This window comes from Daktulosphaira vitifoliae, unplaced genomic scaffold (genome assembly GCF_025091365.1).
Source record: "Daktulosphaira vitifoliae isolate Bord-2020 unplaced genomic scaffold, ASM2509136v1 Scaffold_4, whole genome shotgun sequence".
Classification (NCBI taxonomy): Eukaryota; Metazoa; Arthropoda; class Insecta; order Hemiptera; family Phylloxeridae; genus Daktulosphaira; species Daktulosphaira vitifoliae.
The window spans coordinates 2,165,928-2,182,437 of record NW_026099575.1 but is presented as its reverse complement, the minus strand read 5'-3'; the positions used below and the strand labels follow the sequence as shown (position 1 = coordinate 2,182,437).

At 24.1% G+C, this 16,510-nt stretch overlaps 2 protein-coding genes and 1 long non-coding RNA gene across 3 annotated transcripts in view; all 3 read right to left on the bottom strand.

Annotated features, from left to right (window-relative positions):
- The window catches only part of LOC126905381 (uncharacterized), a 210,863-nt gene that overhangs the window by 66,698 nt on the left and 127,655 nt on the right, over positions 1-16,510 (bottom strand). The window lies entirely within an intron of this gene.
- LOC126905362 (muscle-specific protein 20-like) lies at positions 182-10,835 on the bottom strand. Its single transcript, XM_050685000.1, has 5 exons — positions 10,678-10,835; positions 3,435-3,516; positions 3,247-3,376; positions 641-761; positions 182-565 (listed from the first exon to the last, which is right to left on the bottom strand). The coding sequence occupies exons 1-5, from the start codon at positions 10,702-10,704 to the stop codon at positions 374-376; spliced, it is 552 nt and encodes a 183-aa protein (XP_050540957.1). The 5' UTR covers positions 10,705-10,835; the 3' UTR covers positions 182-373.
- LOC126905372 (DNA-directed RNA polymerases I, II, and III subunit RPABC5) lies at positions 14,499-16,370 on the bottom strand. Its single transcript, XM_050685011.1, has 4 exons — positions 16,220-16,370; positions 15,983-16,076; positions 15,812-15,916; positions 14,499-14,710 (listed from the first exon to the last, which is right to left on the bottom strand). The coding sequence occupies exons 3-4, from the start codon at positions 15,904-15,906 to the stop codon at positions 14,602-14,604; spliced, it is 204 nt and encodes a 67-aa protein (XP_050540968.1). The 5' UTR covers positions 15,907-15,916; positions 15,983-16,076; positions 16,220-16,370; the 3' UTR covers positions 14,499-14,601.

The window sequence follows — 16,510 nt, the reverse complement described above, 5'->3', positions numbered from 1 at the left end:
TAGAATACTTTGTTTATTATTCCAATAAATTGAAGTGTAATTAAATAAATGTTAACATTTTTATATTTGTTACAATAAAAATTAGTAAAACTCTGTATAAAAGTGTTTTAAATGAATAGCTTAGAATGATTTTTAATTATCCACGAATCAATTATTCATAAATGACAAAATATACTTTAAATGTGTTCTTCAGTTGTTTTAATAATAATGAAAACATAAATAATTAAAACTGGAAACTATAAACACAAATAAGTAACATCATAAAATAAATTTGTACAATTACATATGTAGCCGAATATGAAAACTATTTTGTTATTTTTGGTTAATCACATATTATTATGGTAACACAAAATATATTACTTTCAACATTTATTCACTTTCCTAGTAAAATTTTTCTAGTTGCTCCAAAGTTTTGTCCTGCTTGAGTAGCACCTTTATTTTGGCCAGCTTGTAATCCAATGATCCCTTCCCCAGCACGTAGCTGATCATCTGTCCAATCGCGTTTATTTTCTTCTGAAGGTCTAGGGCCTAAAAATGGACCTTTCCACTCAAAATGTTTATAAGCCTAGCTTCAAATATAAAAAACTGGGATAAATCATGATAGTCAAAGTATAAATTACTTGATGACATTAATACAAACCGTTCGACCTATAGCAAATATAGTCATGGTTACTCTAGAAATATTCTTTTGATCCCACAAATCGACAGTCTGAAATAAATCTACATCAGGAACGCCATATTCAATACAAGCCTTTTGAAATCTAATAAAGAAATTTAACATTTATTATTAAAAATCATCTTACATGTGTTACAGTTAATTTAAAAAAAAATAGTCTAAAACTCAAATACTGAAAATCCCTAAAATGTAAACTCCACCAATACTGTTTGAATTTTAACTAATTATTATTTCATATTAAATAACTTTTTTTCGTCCTTGCAGTAATAAAAAAACTCAGCACAGGGGGGTCATAGCATAGTGGTGACGTGGCTAGTTGGAACAAGTATAATGATATATAACAGTGATTATAATCACTATCATAAAAAACACTTTGATGCAAATCTTTAGATAGTGCTTCTTTCAAAAAATGGTGGATTATTCAAAAAGCTACATTATCTGCTATTTCCTTATTGATATCCTGATTAAGATAAAGTATGTTGAATGAAAAAGGGATATAAATATTATTTCCCTCTAGTGCAATCCTATCCAAAATGCATTTAGAAAGTAGAACTTTTTCAACTTAACTTTTGAAATTGTTCCGGAAAGTCTAACACTTTTATACATATCTTAAATTAAAGCTAATGTAATATACTTTATTATGGAAAAAAAAAATTTCGGATTCTTTACGATGAAAATGGCTAATGATAGCTATTTTTGTGTGAAAATTCTCGTTTTTATTTTTTACATTTTTAACTTTATAACACTATAACTTATTGAAAGGTGTATGGATCAACACAATTTTGTTATGAGAAATAATATTTATATCCCTTTTTCATCTGACATACTTTATCTTATTCACATATAAATAAGGAAATAGCAGATCATGTTGCTTTTGGAATAATCCACTAATTTTTTTAAATTAAACACTATCTAAAGATTTGCATCGAAGCGGTTTTTTTTTATAGTAATTTTAATCAGTGTTAGATATCATACTTGATCCAACTATGCAACGACACCACTGTGCCACGACCCCCTGTGCTGCTTTTTTTTTATGTATATAGTAAAATAAAATAATCCTTTTTTTGGATATACATATTCATCAATCCATTTATTCTAGGTACATGTTATTTTTTCAATTTATCAAACTATAAAGTAATTTTTATGTTCATCCCTTATACCTTATAAGATTCTCAACTTAATTTTTTTAATGGCAAGATACATAAATAACTAGTTTATTTAATAGGTAATAATCTAATTAAGAGCATGGCTAGTAGATAACAATTTTTATATCGGTATTTAGGAAGTTATTGACATCTTAAGGCATAGAGTAGGTAAAGAATGCGACCAAGAAATGTCTAGTGATAAAAATTATAGCACCCGCGTTTCACATTCAGCCTTTACTATAAAATGTTAATAATTAATAAAATACTGGTACAAAAGTAACTTTTGAAAATAAATTGTTGATAACAACTTTTGGGTCAGTATATTAGATGTTATTATATTAACAATTTAAAGAATAGATCATTACATACTCAATAAGCTAGTTAATTATGTAAGTTTCCATTTGAAATAATGAAGTTGACGCCCTTATAAAGTATAAGGAATGTACATAAAAATACTTTATGATTAATAAATTTAAAAAAACAAGTACCAAAAAGAAAAGAAAAAAAATTATCAATATTATTTTTAATTTTTTTCTAATTGAGTGGTTCATTATTAATGAATCGCCGTGAATAGAGGGAGATTCAAAACTTGAAACTTGTCCATAAATGTATAAAATTTTGAATTCAACATTTAAAAATGTTTCAAAACTTCTGTGTCCTTGAATTAACATTAATGAAAATTCATGTAATTCGCAATTATTAAAAATAATTTTTTCCAACGATTTGTGTTCTATTCCAACATCTACTAAAATTAAACAAAAAATACTGCATCGATACTTTTAATCGATTACTATTGTGTATTATTATTCAATTAATATCAGATTACAATTTAATTTTTTATTTTAAGTATCGACTATAACACGGCCGCCGGGAATTAACCGGCCGGTTATAGAAAGTGTACCGGATATCATGTGAAAAAAGGAGGCATGGTATGGGAAGAGAACCCACGACCCAAGGCGTCGTATAGACTAACCTTACCACTAGGCCACCGTGAACTTATGATTCAGTTTCCGATACACTTTCATTTAGGTTGATAAAATGATGTGCGGCTGAGGGAAACACGGTACCATGTCAACTAATTTTAAACAAAATAATCACGCAGCCTTATCAATGATCTATGATAAATTACAATTTTAATATGTTCTATAGTACTAATTGTAAAACAAAGGTCGGAAGAAAAAATTTCTTGAAGTACAATTGCATTGAAAAATTTTATGATAGTGGTTTTAGCCAAAGTCAGAAATCAATCTATTCTAGTTCCCTCTACACAAAAATTAGCTAAAAAGACCTAAAAAATGAGTTTAAACGTGTTTATTTGAAGCAAAAGATTATTTAGATAATTTTCATATTTAAAATTAATGTCAATAATTATTTAAAAAACTGTTTTTTTTATTAGTTTTAAAATAAACGACTTTAATTGCTTACTGATTAATATTGTCCATCATTTTATAATCACCCCCTAATATATTTATTCTTGCTATAGATCCTGGTGCTAATTTATTCATTAATTTACAAAGAATAATTCCATCCCTAAGTGCATATTCAAATGGTACACCTGTAATTTAACGTTAGAGATAATAAACAAGAAAATAAATTAAATTGTAAAGTATTACCTGCTGGGAATTTTTCATTGGTAACAGATTCAATCCATTGCTGAGCTTCTAGTTCCTGTTCTGGATCTCTTTTACCAGCAATCTTAATAAATAAAAATATAATAAAATAAAATAAATAATAAAGGAATTTCAAGAACTTTTTTTGTAACATTAATAAAATTGAAATAATATAATTAAATATATAAATTTATTTATCTTTGAAAAATAGTGTATGAAACAAGATATTGTCTAATTTTAGTTAGAGGATTAGGATATTAACCTATTTGGTTGCCATTTGGTATTCGTACTTAAAGATTTGATGCTTCGGTCTTGTATACATATACAGGGTGTTCAGTAACTCAGGAAACGGGTTTCTATTGTTCTCATTGTTTGTAACAATGAGAACAAAAGAAACCCGTTTCCTGACTTACTGAACAAACTGTATACAAGATCGAAGCAAATTTTTCATTTACATTTACGTGCAATGATAATTAGTAGATTGATAATTTGCTCTAAAAATTAAATAGGCGTAAGATTGAATAAATCATAGGAGGAAAAATACCAGAGGTGTATGTAACATTTTTATTTGAAAACTAAAGACTTTTTTTACTTATCACTTTGTCATACCAGCTTCAAATTCATATACTACATCTAGTTATACTTGTAATTGGCCAATGAGGGAGGGGCTATAGTTCTCCAGCTTACACCTCTGAGAACCACCAAAAAAATAAATACCAAAACAGTTCAACTAGAGTAAAAATTATTTGTACAGTGTTATGACATACCTATTACTGAATTTTTTAAAAGACATGCACATAATTAAAATAATTATATTATTCTTTTTTAGCTTCGATGCGAAGCTGAGAAGGTATTAATTTTACCATGATGTGTTTATTTTTTTTTTTATTTTTTTTTTTTTGTGTCTGTCACTACTTTTTCTCAGCTCTCACTGGACCGATTTCTTTTAACAATACGTCAAAAGATCACAAATTGTATCTAGTTGAAGACATTACCCTTAAAAATTTAAAAATTTTCCCTCGTTCCCCGCAAATGGGGGAAATATCCAAAAAAATTACAAATTTAAAAATCGACAAATTTTGTCATTTTTTTCACTTTTTTTTCTTAAAACTTCCATAACTTTTTCAAAAATCAACAAATCAACATAATTTTTTTTTAAACTAAAACCTTAGATATTTTCCTTTCATTTGATATAATTTTTTTGAAAATTTAACACTTAACCTGCTCATGGGGGGGGATTTAAAATTGCAACTTTTTTACAAAAACTAACTTTTTCAACTTAATTTTTGAAAATGTTCCGGAAATACTGCGTCCTTTAAACATATATCAAATTAAAGCTTATTTTATGTACTACTAAATGAAAAAAAAAAATTTGTCCCGACGACCTATCTTCTATGCGCAAAAGGCTACCGTATTTAAAAATATGCTATTTTTTATTAAAATTCTAGGTTTTGTATTTTATTTTATTTTAAAATATTTTATTAGGGGAATAAACTGACTTTCATGAATATTATATAATTTCATTGACATAGAATAAAGTTCATAAGACATATGATATTATACTTATTAACATTTTTTACTTTTTTAAAGTCGAAAAAGTAATTTTTAAATTTGAGTTAGCTTAAATAGCCAATTTTATCATGCAACAAAAATCAACGAATAGTTGCCGAATGGGTAACACCTTGATCTTTAACGCCTAGGGTACGAGGTTCAAATCCGTTTGTGGCTTCTAAAATTTTGCATTTTTTTTTTGAGTTAGAATAGAATTTTCAAATCATTTGATATTTATCTCATTTAGATTCAATAATTTCAATAAATATAAAGGATCTTATCACTATAGTCTCCCCTCGTGAGAAGAAATTGATATTCATGTTAATATTATTTTACTATGTGGTTCTTTTTCTGGCTACGATTTATTTTGCCAACCCTCACTAGACCTACTTTTTTCAACGATACGTCAAATGATTCATTTAAGTTTATGATATTTAAGTTAATGATTAGTTTAAGTTATTACTCTTAAAAATCAAAAAAATATTCCTTATTCAAATAAAAAGTAGCTTAACTAGATTTGTCCATACAAACAATTAAAATCATTAATTTTTAATATTCTTAAATTATTTATTGTCGAATTAAATTTGATATGATAAAAGTATTCAACTACAAAAGTAAATAATTTTACTTTATAATTTATTAATTTTTTAACTCTATTTCTGTGTGCTACTACCAGTCTATAATATGCCAAATTTTTTAGTAATATGTTGCTATATAAATCATAAATTTAAAAAAAAAATGATTTTTAGTTTCACCTGAAGTTAACGATGGAGTTTTACAATTATAATTATATTTTTGATAATATGCTCAATTGAGTAAATCTTTTTAACTACTTTGGTTTGATTGGTTCATTTAATTAAAGTAAATTATTAAAATTAATTAAGTTCTGAATATTTCAATTGCAGAATTTTTTTAAACACCAAAAGTTATTAGGATATGATTACTATTCTTTCTATTTCAGTTATCTATTACGATAAAAATGTAAAAAAATCGAATTTTTCTGACAAATGTACTGTAATTAGTAATTATAAAATTTCCAGATTGCATATTAATCTTAAAAATTTCATTTTTTTCAATTTAATAATGTCAATTTCAAACTTGCAAGTTGAACTATAAGTTATGGTAACAAATTCATTTTTTAGCTTCGATGCGAAGCTGAGAAGGTATTTTTCATTAAAACTTTCACTTTAAAAGACAATAAAAAATAGGTTCAAAATGATTACCTTTAACATATTAAAAATCAAAATCAGTATTAATTTAATACAATTTTTTTTGTTCTTAATTATTTTTTTTTATATGTAAATACTTATTTTTTAATAATAAGTAATAATATTAAAACTTAGAAGTAATAGAAAAAGTTTAATTGCACATTTGAAAACATCACGAAAAGTTTATTTAGAAAAGTATATTTTTTTTCTGATGAAAGTTCCTTTTGTTTAGTGTATTTATTCATAAGTAACAAAATTTTTTTATTAAAAAGTATTGCATAAATTCCTTTAAATTTGTATACGCATTAAAAGTATATGAATATACAACTCCTTTTTATTTTTATAATATCTCCGTAAAAATTACAATATTATATTATTGAATACCACTTTCATACTCAATTTAATTACTGTAATTATTATGTATTCATATATTATAGTTATAAATCGGGGTAAAATTAAGGGAATAAGTGTTATTGTTGTTTTTGAAATAATCTACCAATTTCATTTTTTTCTATTTAATAATATCTATTTCAAACTTGCAAGTTGAGTTAAAAGTTATGGTAATAAATTAATTTTTTTTTTATTAAAACTTTCACTTTAAAGGACAAAAAGAAGTTGGTTCAAAATGATTACTTTTAACATATTAAAAATCGATAATAATTTGAAAATAATTAATTATAAAAATTATATAATATATAATTAAACGAATTACTAATCTGGATATAATTAAGGAAATAGGAGTTGATGTTGGGTTGGGTTGGTTACATTTTTAACTTTATAATGCTACAACTCATTGAAAAGTGTATGAATCAACACAATTTTTTTATGAGAAATAATATTTTTTAATAATCCCTTTTTCATTCGACATTCTTTATCTTAATCAGGGTATTAATAAGGAACTAGCAGATCATGCAGCTTTTGTAATTATCCACCAATTTCTTAGAATTAAACACTATCTACTGATTTGCATCGAAGCGTTTCTTATGATAGTGATTTTAATCACTGTCAGATTAAATCTATACTGGACCCAACTATGCAACGTCCCCACTATGCCGCGACTCCACTGTGCTGGGTTTTTTTTTTTTATTTTATACTTTAAGCGCTAACAGTTCTGTTTTTATTTTACTATTGTATTTTAACAACATACGACAATATTGATTTCACAGATTATGTAATAAAAATTGATTACTTGTAGTTAATATTATTTAAAATATTCATTTGATTTAAAAAGTATAAGAAATATGAAACTCAAAAAAAAGAGTTCCATTATTATTAATGATAATAATACTTTTTTAGTAATTTTTGTGGCATTTGACTAAATATATATTTTTTAGTTTTAAATTAATGTTTCAAATATATTTTTCATTAAAAATTTTGTATTATATTAAATTTTATATTATATAGTTGTTACTATTGTAATTTGATTATTAACAATTTTGTATTATTTTACTTATAACTTGAACAAAATAAAATTGTAACACACGTTATATTGTTTATGTCAGTTTTTATTATAAAGAGTAAATGTAAGCATCATTTTCGCTTTTTTATACCAACTAAAAAAAACTCTTTTTTTTCTTTATAACTATTTTAGTTGTTACATATCCCAGATGCAAAAATATTGAATTTTTTATTTATTCGTTTTAATATGACTGATCAATAATGTTGAAGTTGTAACATAAATAAGTTATCAAATCCATCAAATCGTTTAACTAGAATAGAACATTTGAAAAGATGCCTTATCAGAAGTTTAAGAATATTTTTTTTATTTACTATTGTTTGTTATATTATGATCCATGATGTAAATTGTGTTCACTGAAATGAATAAATGCTATAAAATTATTTTTAACATACTAAGTTAACGTCACCTTGAATCGTGATTAAATATAAATAGACGCGACGTTTATATTTAAATCAAGGGTACAACTATTAATTGTTAGATGTATAATATGTAAAAAATTAACTTGGCTAGAGTCATCGTTTTATTTAAAAAACTTCAGTAGGAGTATTTTCTTTGATAGCAGTTGAAAAAATATTATTTTATCGTCAATAAATTATGAAATTTTCATTTAATTACTAATAATGAGAAATATTGAATAGTAACTATTATTAGTACAATATTCAATAGTTACTAAACGATTAATTTTTGCTAGGAGGAAGGGTGGCACCAACTCACAACACTCCCTCGAGACTTGTTTTTACCTATCCTGTTTATATGCGTGCCTCAGTATTAACTGACAACGCTAATCAACTGTTAGTTATCACATTATTTACTATTAGAGATTTATTTGTGGATGACAATATGTTTTCACAAATCGTTATTAATTAGTGGCCCAGACTGTCATGTACAATGTGCGTCCTTATGATGGTGGTGGTGTTAATTGCATCAGAATATTCTAACACATCATTCATAATATAATTAATACTTTTTTTTTAGTTTTTAATAATTAAAAAATAATTATTATTTGAGAGAGAAAATAATAAAATATATAAATACATATGTGCAAATTAGAAGTTTAGGAAGAGCTTATACCTTCAAATATTCAAATTATCACCTTGTTAAATTCTGTAAGATTAAAATTTTTTTGATGGCGAAAATTAATATATACAATATTTAAATTTGCAAAAAAAAATATAAAATTGTAAATTTAGATTCAAAATAGAGTTAATTTTTTAAATATTGATATCTTAGATACTTCTCATTCATTTAATATAAATTTTTAAAATCTACCCCTTTACCTGACCAAAGGGGGGATTCAAAATAACAATTTTTACACACAAGTTAAACTTTTTCAATTTAATTTTTGAACATTTTCCGGAAATATTAACACTTTTATTTAATCTTAAATTACAGCTTATGTAATATACTTTACTATAAAAAAAAATTTCGATATAGTGAAAATAGTTATCATATTTAAAAATATGCTATTTTTGTATTAAAATTCTTGGTATTGTATTTTAATATACCTTACAAGAGGAGTTCATTGATTTCCAAAAATGTTATATAAATCTAATTGACATAGAATATAAAATTTTTTTTTATTTTAAGTGAAAAAAGGGTAATTTTAACATTTGATCAGCTTAAATTGCCAATTTTATCAAACGACGTATGTTTGTCGATTCAGTAAAAATCATTGCCTGTGATGATTTTTTTTGCAATTTTTCCTTAATTCTTTTTGAGTTACAATTTAGCTTTTGAATAATCCACCAACTTATTAAAATTAAACACTATTTACAGATTTGCATCGAAGAGTTTCTTGTGATAGTATTTTTAATCACTGTCAGATATCATCTATACTTGTCCCAACTAAGCCAAGCTCACTCTATTCTTCGACTCCACTGTGCTACAGTTTTTTTTTTTTGAACTAGCCTTGGTTTAAAATTTCTTTACAAATTATAATTTAAAAGAAATCGAAGTTACAGTTTCATTATATTGTTCATTAGATTTGTTAGAATTACAATCTCTTATTTTTTGACTTCGTAAAAAATAATAATTTTAGTGTAATATATGAATATATATGCACATTCTTTAAAATCATCCACTGTTTTTTATAATAATTCGCTAATGGTTAGGCCTATAGGCGTGTCAGCCACTTGTGTATACCACTAATCGCTATGATTAAATTAAAAAGTGTGTTCCATAAAATTGATTCATACCATGAAAAAAAATTAGAAGTTAGCTGAAATTGTAAGTTGATCATCAAGAATGTACCGCGAATAGTTTAATTTTTTTTAGGGAGATTGTAAAATCCAAAAATCCTGTTAAAAATATTTTTATTTTCAAAGTTTAATTAATTCATTTCATTTCATTAGCAAAGTTTAACGATTTATATATAAAATAAATATAATTTTCGGCTTATATATTTTCGATGAATATATATCATCTGTAACACTTACCGATTAAAATACGGTTCAGTTAAATACTGTTCATAAAAATATGATTCGATCAATTTATATTTTGGCTAAAATAATTTTCGGCCTAAATACGGTTTAATAGTATTTGATATTTTAAACTACACTACGCGCACTCATTATTGCATTGTAAAGGTCGTAATTTTTGACATAAGAAAACATGTACAAACAATTAACTACACTAGAGAGTACTCACAGAGTGATGTGATCCAATTTTTTTAAAACGTTATCAAAGCTGGTATACATTAAATGACAGCCATAAACATTTTTTCAAAAAATTGTAAAATTAATTAATGAGTTTTTACACAAAACCAACGACATTTTAATAATATACAGTGTTATAAATATACATATGAAAACTAACATATTAATATATAGTATAAATATAATTTTAGATTTAATCGAATATTTATACTTTATATGAGTGAGGAATTTTATTGTTTTTATAACCAGAAAAATAGAAAAAATTAATTAAATAAATTTTAATATTATCCGGATGTTATGCTTAACTGTATTAACCTTTATAATTTTTATACAACAAAAAAGTTTGGATGAAATTGTTTTTACAATAAATTTACCTGCCACAATGGACGTCTGTTTGGCATTGTAGTTATTTTTGGATTTGGTTAAATAATTGTTTTAATGAAGTATCTTTCTTAATAAATTCAACGCATAAGTGTGTTTTTCTAGCAAAACTACGAATGGAATTAAGTTTCAAGACGAAAAGAGTTAATTCTTATAAACGGAATATAGAGGGGCGTACTGGCATGAACAACCTTGAATTAAAGTTATATTTGTTAAATAATGATCAGCCCAATAGCGCTGACTCAGTTAAAAATCGAAGTTTCTTGTGGAATTGTCATGAGAAATAAAGATTATCATTTGAATCAAATGATCTCTTTGCAAGAGCCTCAAATTTTCAAAAATTGAAATTCTACTCATAATAAGTTTGTTTTATATAGCATAATAACTGTTTGCAGGTAAATTATTGTTATTGACATTTTATTAAAAATGTTCAGACTCCTTTGATTTGAAGTATCCATAAGTTACTTTTGTTTTTAGAAAAAAAATTATTGATAAAAATGTGGCTTACGTGCAATATTAGCCTACAAACAGTCGATATAAAATGAGCTATTTAAAGACGTCATTTCAGTTTTTTTTTTTTTTTGTTGATGCCAAAATTTTGGAGGACTATTAAATATCAAAAAACACGAACATTGCCACTTTATGGGGAAAGGACTCCTATAAGCAATTAATAAATTAATAGCCCCAAAAAAATTAGAAAACTAGATTTTTTTTGGGTAGTAAAAATATTGCATTTATCTCCCTAAAAAATTTGATAGCACTATCCCTAAATGCCTCAAGGTGGAATAAAAAACATGGAATATTTGTGAAAATTATTTACATTAATAAATATATAGTTTATATTAATATATATATTAAAATTTATTTTAATGTGTTGATAATAATTTGGTTAAAAGCATTTAAATTTTTTACATATTTACTATCCAAAACTTTTATACATTTATCTGATGGACCGTTCATCCATTACAGCATTTTAACACTCACTCTATATACTAAAAAGCCTGTTTTTTTAGTTTTTAGCTTCGATGCGAAGTTGAGAAGATATTAATTTTACCATGATGTGTGTTTTTTTTTTCTGTTGCCACTTTTTCTCAGCTCTCACTGGACCGATTTCTTTCAACAATACGTCAATAGAACACAAATCGTATCTAGTTGAAGAAATTACCCTTAAAAATTGAAAAAATTTCCCTCGTTCCCCGCAAATAGGGAAAATATCCAAAAAAATTACAAATTTATAAATCGGTAAATTTTGTAATTTTTTTCACTTTTTTTTCTTAAAACTTCCATAACTTTTTCAAAAATCAACATCATTTTTTTTTATACTAAAACCTTAGATATTTCCCTTTCATTTAATATCACTTTTTTTTGAAAATCTAACACTTATTCTGCTCACAGAGTGGATTTAAAATAGCAACTTTTTTACAAAAACTAAATTTTTCAATTTAACTTTTGAAAATGTTCCGGAAATACTGCGTCCTTTATATATATCTTAAANCCGGAAGGTCTGACACTTTTATATATATCTTAAATTAAAGCTAATGTAATATACTTTATTTTGGAAAAAAAAAATTTCGGACTTTATTTGGTCTTCACGGCGAAAATGACTACCGAATGCTATTTTCGTGTGAAAATTCTCGATTTTATTTTGTATATTATATTTAACTTCATAATGCTATAACTTATTGAAAAGTTTATNTATTTATATTATATTTAACTTTATAATGCTATAACTTATTGAAAAGTTTATGGATCCACACAATTTTTTTATGAGAAATAATATTTTTTAATAAACCCTTTTTCATTCGACATACTTTATCTTAATCGAGATATTAATAAGGAACCAGCAGATCATGTAGCTTTTGGAATAAAACAGCAATTTTTTTAAAATTAAACACTATCTAAAGATTTGCATCGAAGCGTTTATTTTTGATAATGATTTTAATCACTGTCAGATATCATTATACTTGATCCAACTATACCACGGCACCACTGTGCCGCGACCCCCCTGTGCTGGGTTTTTTTAGTTTATTTAAATAGAGAAAAATAACTTTGAAATTCGAACTAGCTTAAATTGCAAGCTTAAACTCGCTTAATTTTTTTTTTGTCGATGGAAGCAACGTACGGTTGCCGTGTCGGTAACACATGTCTTACGCGCTTAGGATACAAGATCCAACCCTATTGTATGGTAACGAATTTTTTTCTATTCTTTTTAAGTTAGAATAAATTTTCAACTCATTTGATATTTATCAAATTTCTTATTCATATTAAAATTATTGTATTTTAAGTTTTAGCTTGGATGCAAACCTGAGATCGTATTTTTTTGTGACTATCATTTATTTTCTCTGCTCTAACTTGATCTACTTTTGTCAACGATACGTCAAATGATTACAATTCGTTGAAGATATTACCTTCAAAAATTGAAAAAAAATTTCTAATCTATCAATTAAACAGTTTCTTATCCCATGTTTTTCATACAGACAATTAAAATTCATTAATTTCTAATGTTTTCAAAGTATTTATTGATGAATCAAATTCAATATGATAGATTTCAATTACAAAATTAAATTATTTTACTTTTTAATTTAAAAATTTAATTAATTTTTACTCTATATGTATATGCTACTACTAGACTATTCCAAATATTTTGGTAACATGTTGCTATATAAATCATTTATAAAGAAAAATGATTGTTAGTTTCTCTTGAATTAACAATGGATTTTTAGATTTTTTTAACAACTTTTTTTTGATTAGTTATTTTAGTTAAAATTAATTCAGTTAATATTTCAATTGTAGAATTTTTCAAAACACCAAAAGTTACTAGGAAATTATTACTATTATTTCTATTTAAGTTGTCTATTACAATAAAAATGCAAAAAAATATTAAGCATTTCTGATTAATTTACTATAAATAATTATTATAAAATTTTCTTACTGCATATTAATCTTAACGATACAATCTTTTTAATTCTCATAAAATTTCCTATTTAATGATGTAAATTTTTCAAACTTGCAAATAAAAAAAACTTGCAATAAATTTTTTTAATTATAAACTTTTACAGAAATCAATTTTAAAGTATTAAAAAAATAGGTTAAATATGTCATTTTCCTTATTTTTAACATATTAATAATCAAAATCAGTATTAATTTAAAACAACTTTTTTTTGTTCTTAATTATTTTTTATATGTAAATACTTATTTTTCAATAATATTATTAATATTAATATATAGAAGTGATAGAAAAAGTCTAATTGCACACTTGAAAACATCACAAAAAGTTGATTTAAAAAAGTATATTATTGTTTTTGATGAAAGTTCCTTGTAGTGCAGCATATAAAACATATAAATATGTTATAAGTAACAAACCTTTTTTATTGAAAAGTATTGCATCAAGCCCTTTAAATTTTTATACACGTTAAAAGTAAAAAAATATACAACTACTTCATTATTTTTATAGTATCTCCATAAAAATTACAGTATTTAATTATTGAATATCACTTTCATACTAAATTTAATTACTATAATTATTATGTATTCGTATATTATAATTACAAATCAAATAATTAATCGGGATAAATTAAGGGAATAAGAGTAATTGTTGCTTTTGAAATAATCTACCAATTTCTTAAAATTAAACACTATCTACAGATTTGCATCGAAGAGTTTCTTGTGATAGTGATTTTAATCATTGTCAGATATTATCTATACTCGTCCCAACTTTGCCACTTCAATACTATGCTACATAGTTAAAATAAACAAAAGAGATCTGTAATTTATCAACAGATAAGAAGTCTAATACATTGCAATAAACTTAAAATTAAAAAAAAAATATGTTTATTTGTTTACTTATAAAAATTACATTTGAAAATGAAGAAATTAATTTTATCTTTACATTCATATTTTATAGATTTAACTTTAGATTACTTTTCAAGAGGAGCGTAATTAAGCAATTTTTCAATTAGATCAACATGACCAAGTAACATACGTCTACAACAATATCGTTTCAATCCAAGAGCATCTAATGCATCACTAAAAAATAAAAATAACATAGTACAATAGATTAAAATTTGTATTAAATTATTGTGTATTATATAATGTATTATATTGTATTAAAAAAAAACTATTATATTACATTATAACTATTAGTTATAATATAATATAATAGTTTTTTTTTTACATTTCTATGAATTTATGTAATTTATAACTCGCCACAAAACTGCATTGACAGTTCATTTTTATTATATATATAATTTTTTGATTTATATATAAATAATTATACCTTAATATCATTTTATTAAAAATCAAAATACAAATTGAATAGTTAATTAATTTCTCAATAATTTAAAATAAACACTAAAGATAAGTAGGAGTTATAAAATTAATAATAATACATTTAAGGGGAAATCTCAATTGCTATTAATACCTATCCACACATATTTATCTAATACCAAAAATCACTCCAAAAATTCAAATTCCTATAGCTTGTAAGTTAAAAAAAAAATTTTAAACCTAATAATTTCAGTTATTAATTTTTGGATTATTAATTCATAGTCAAAATCATAACATTTATTTTTATATAACACTTTCTATTAGAATTTTGGATAAAAATCACTATTTGTTTAACCATTTATTTTTTTAAACTCATTATCAATAAATATCAATATATTGTTATAGCAATTAATTCAATAAAATCAATTTCAAAAATAGTACTTCTTTTGAAATTAATTTTATAAATACAAATTTTGAAATTCATTCTTGATTTCTTATCAAAATAAGATTTGTCAAAATAGAGAAATTGTTCATAATGAATGATAGGATACTAACTTTTAATAATTTAAATAACTTCATTGGTTAGTTATTTATCATGAAATTAACAATTTTTAAGAAATTAAGAGTTCATTGTATATTCCCTCAAACTTATTACATTATTTTTACAAACTGCCCTTTAAAAATTATAACAGTAATAAATAATAAAAGACAACTATAGAGCTATAATAATACTATGTATTGACAGCTATATATATGTATACAAAAAAGTTATAAAAACAAAATGATTGAGAAAAGAACATTTTTTCAACTTTGCATAAACCAAAAAATTATAAAATTTACAATAAAATTAAGTCAGCTTACCCTTCAGTATATTCAGCTTGAAGTAATCCTAAATAACTCTCCCATTTATTTGCTATTACTTTGCCACATGTAAAACAGCGTATTGGAATTATCATTATGAATAATCTAAAAAAGCAAGATTATAACAGCAAAAATTTTATAAGATAATATTCATAGAAAATAAGTACTTACACAAAAATATTTTTCAATTATTGAAAATTTTAACTTAATTCCACAAAAGATATCCTATATATATTTGCTTTCATGTACTATTGTATCATGTTATCTAGATAAGGATATATTTTAAAATACTAGGGTTAATTTCTTTTTAACTCATTGAAGTGTAAACAAATTAAAAAACCCTCATTTCACAAATTAGAGACTCAGAAATTACTAACACTTATTTCAGTAGTTGTTTTTTATACTTACATTATTATAATTATAAATTACAATACTTAAAATCTATAGCAAAATAAAAGTGTAACATCAAATTAAACCAACAAACTTATTAAAAGACTTACTATATCATTAATTTTCTACAAAAATTTAATTAAATAAATACTAACTATAATATAGTTATTAAGATTGGTTAACTAAGCCTATTAAATTGAATTAACTTTGAATACCAAGGTAATAATTGTTAATATTTATCCAATAGAGCGCGTCAGATATTTAAATACATTTTATCTGTTCTATTAGATACAGTAAAAACTTGTATTA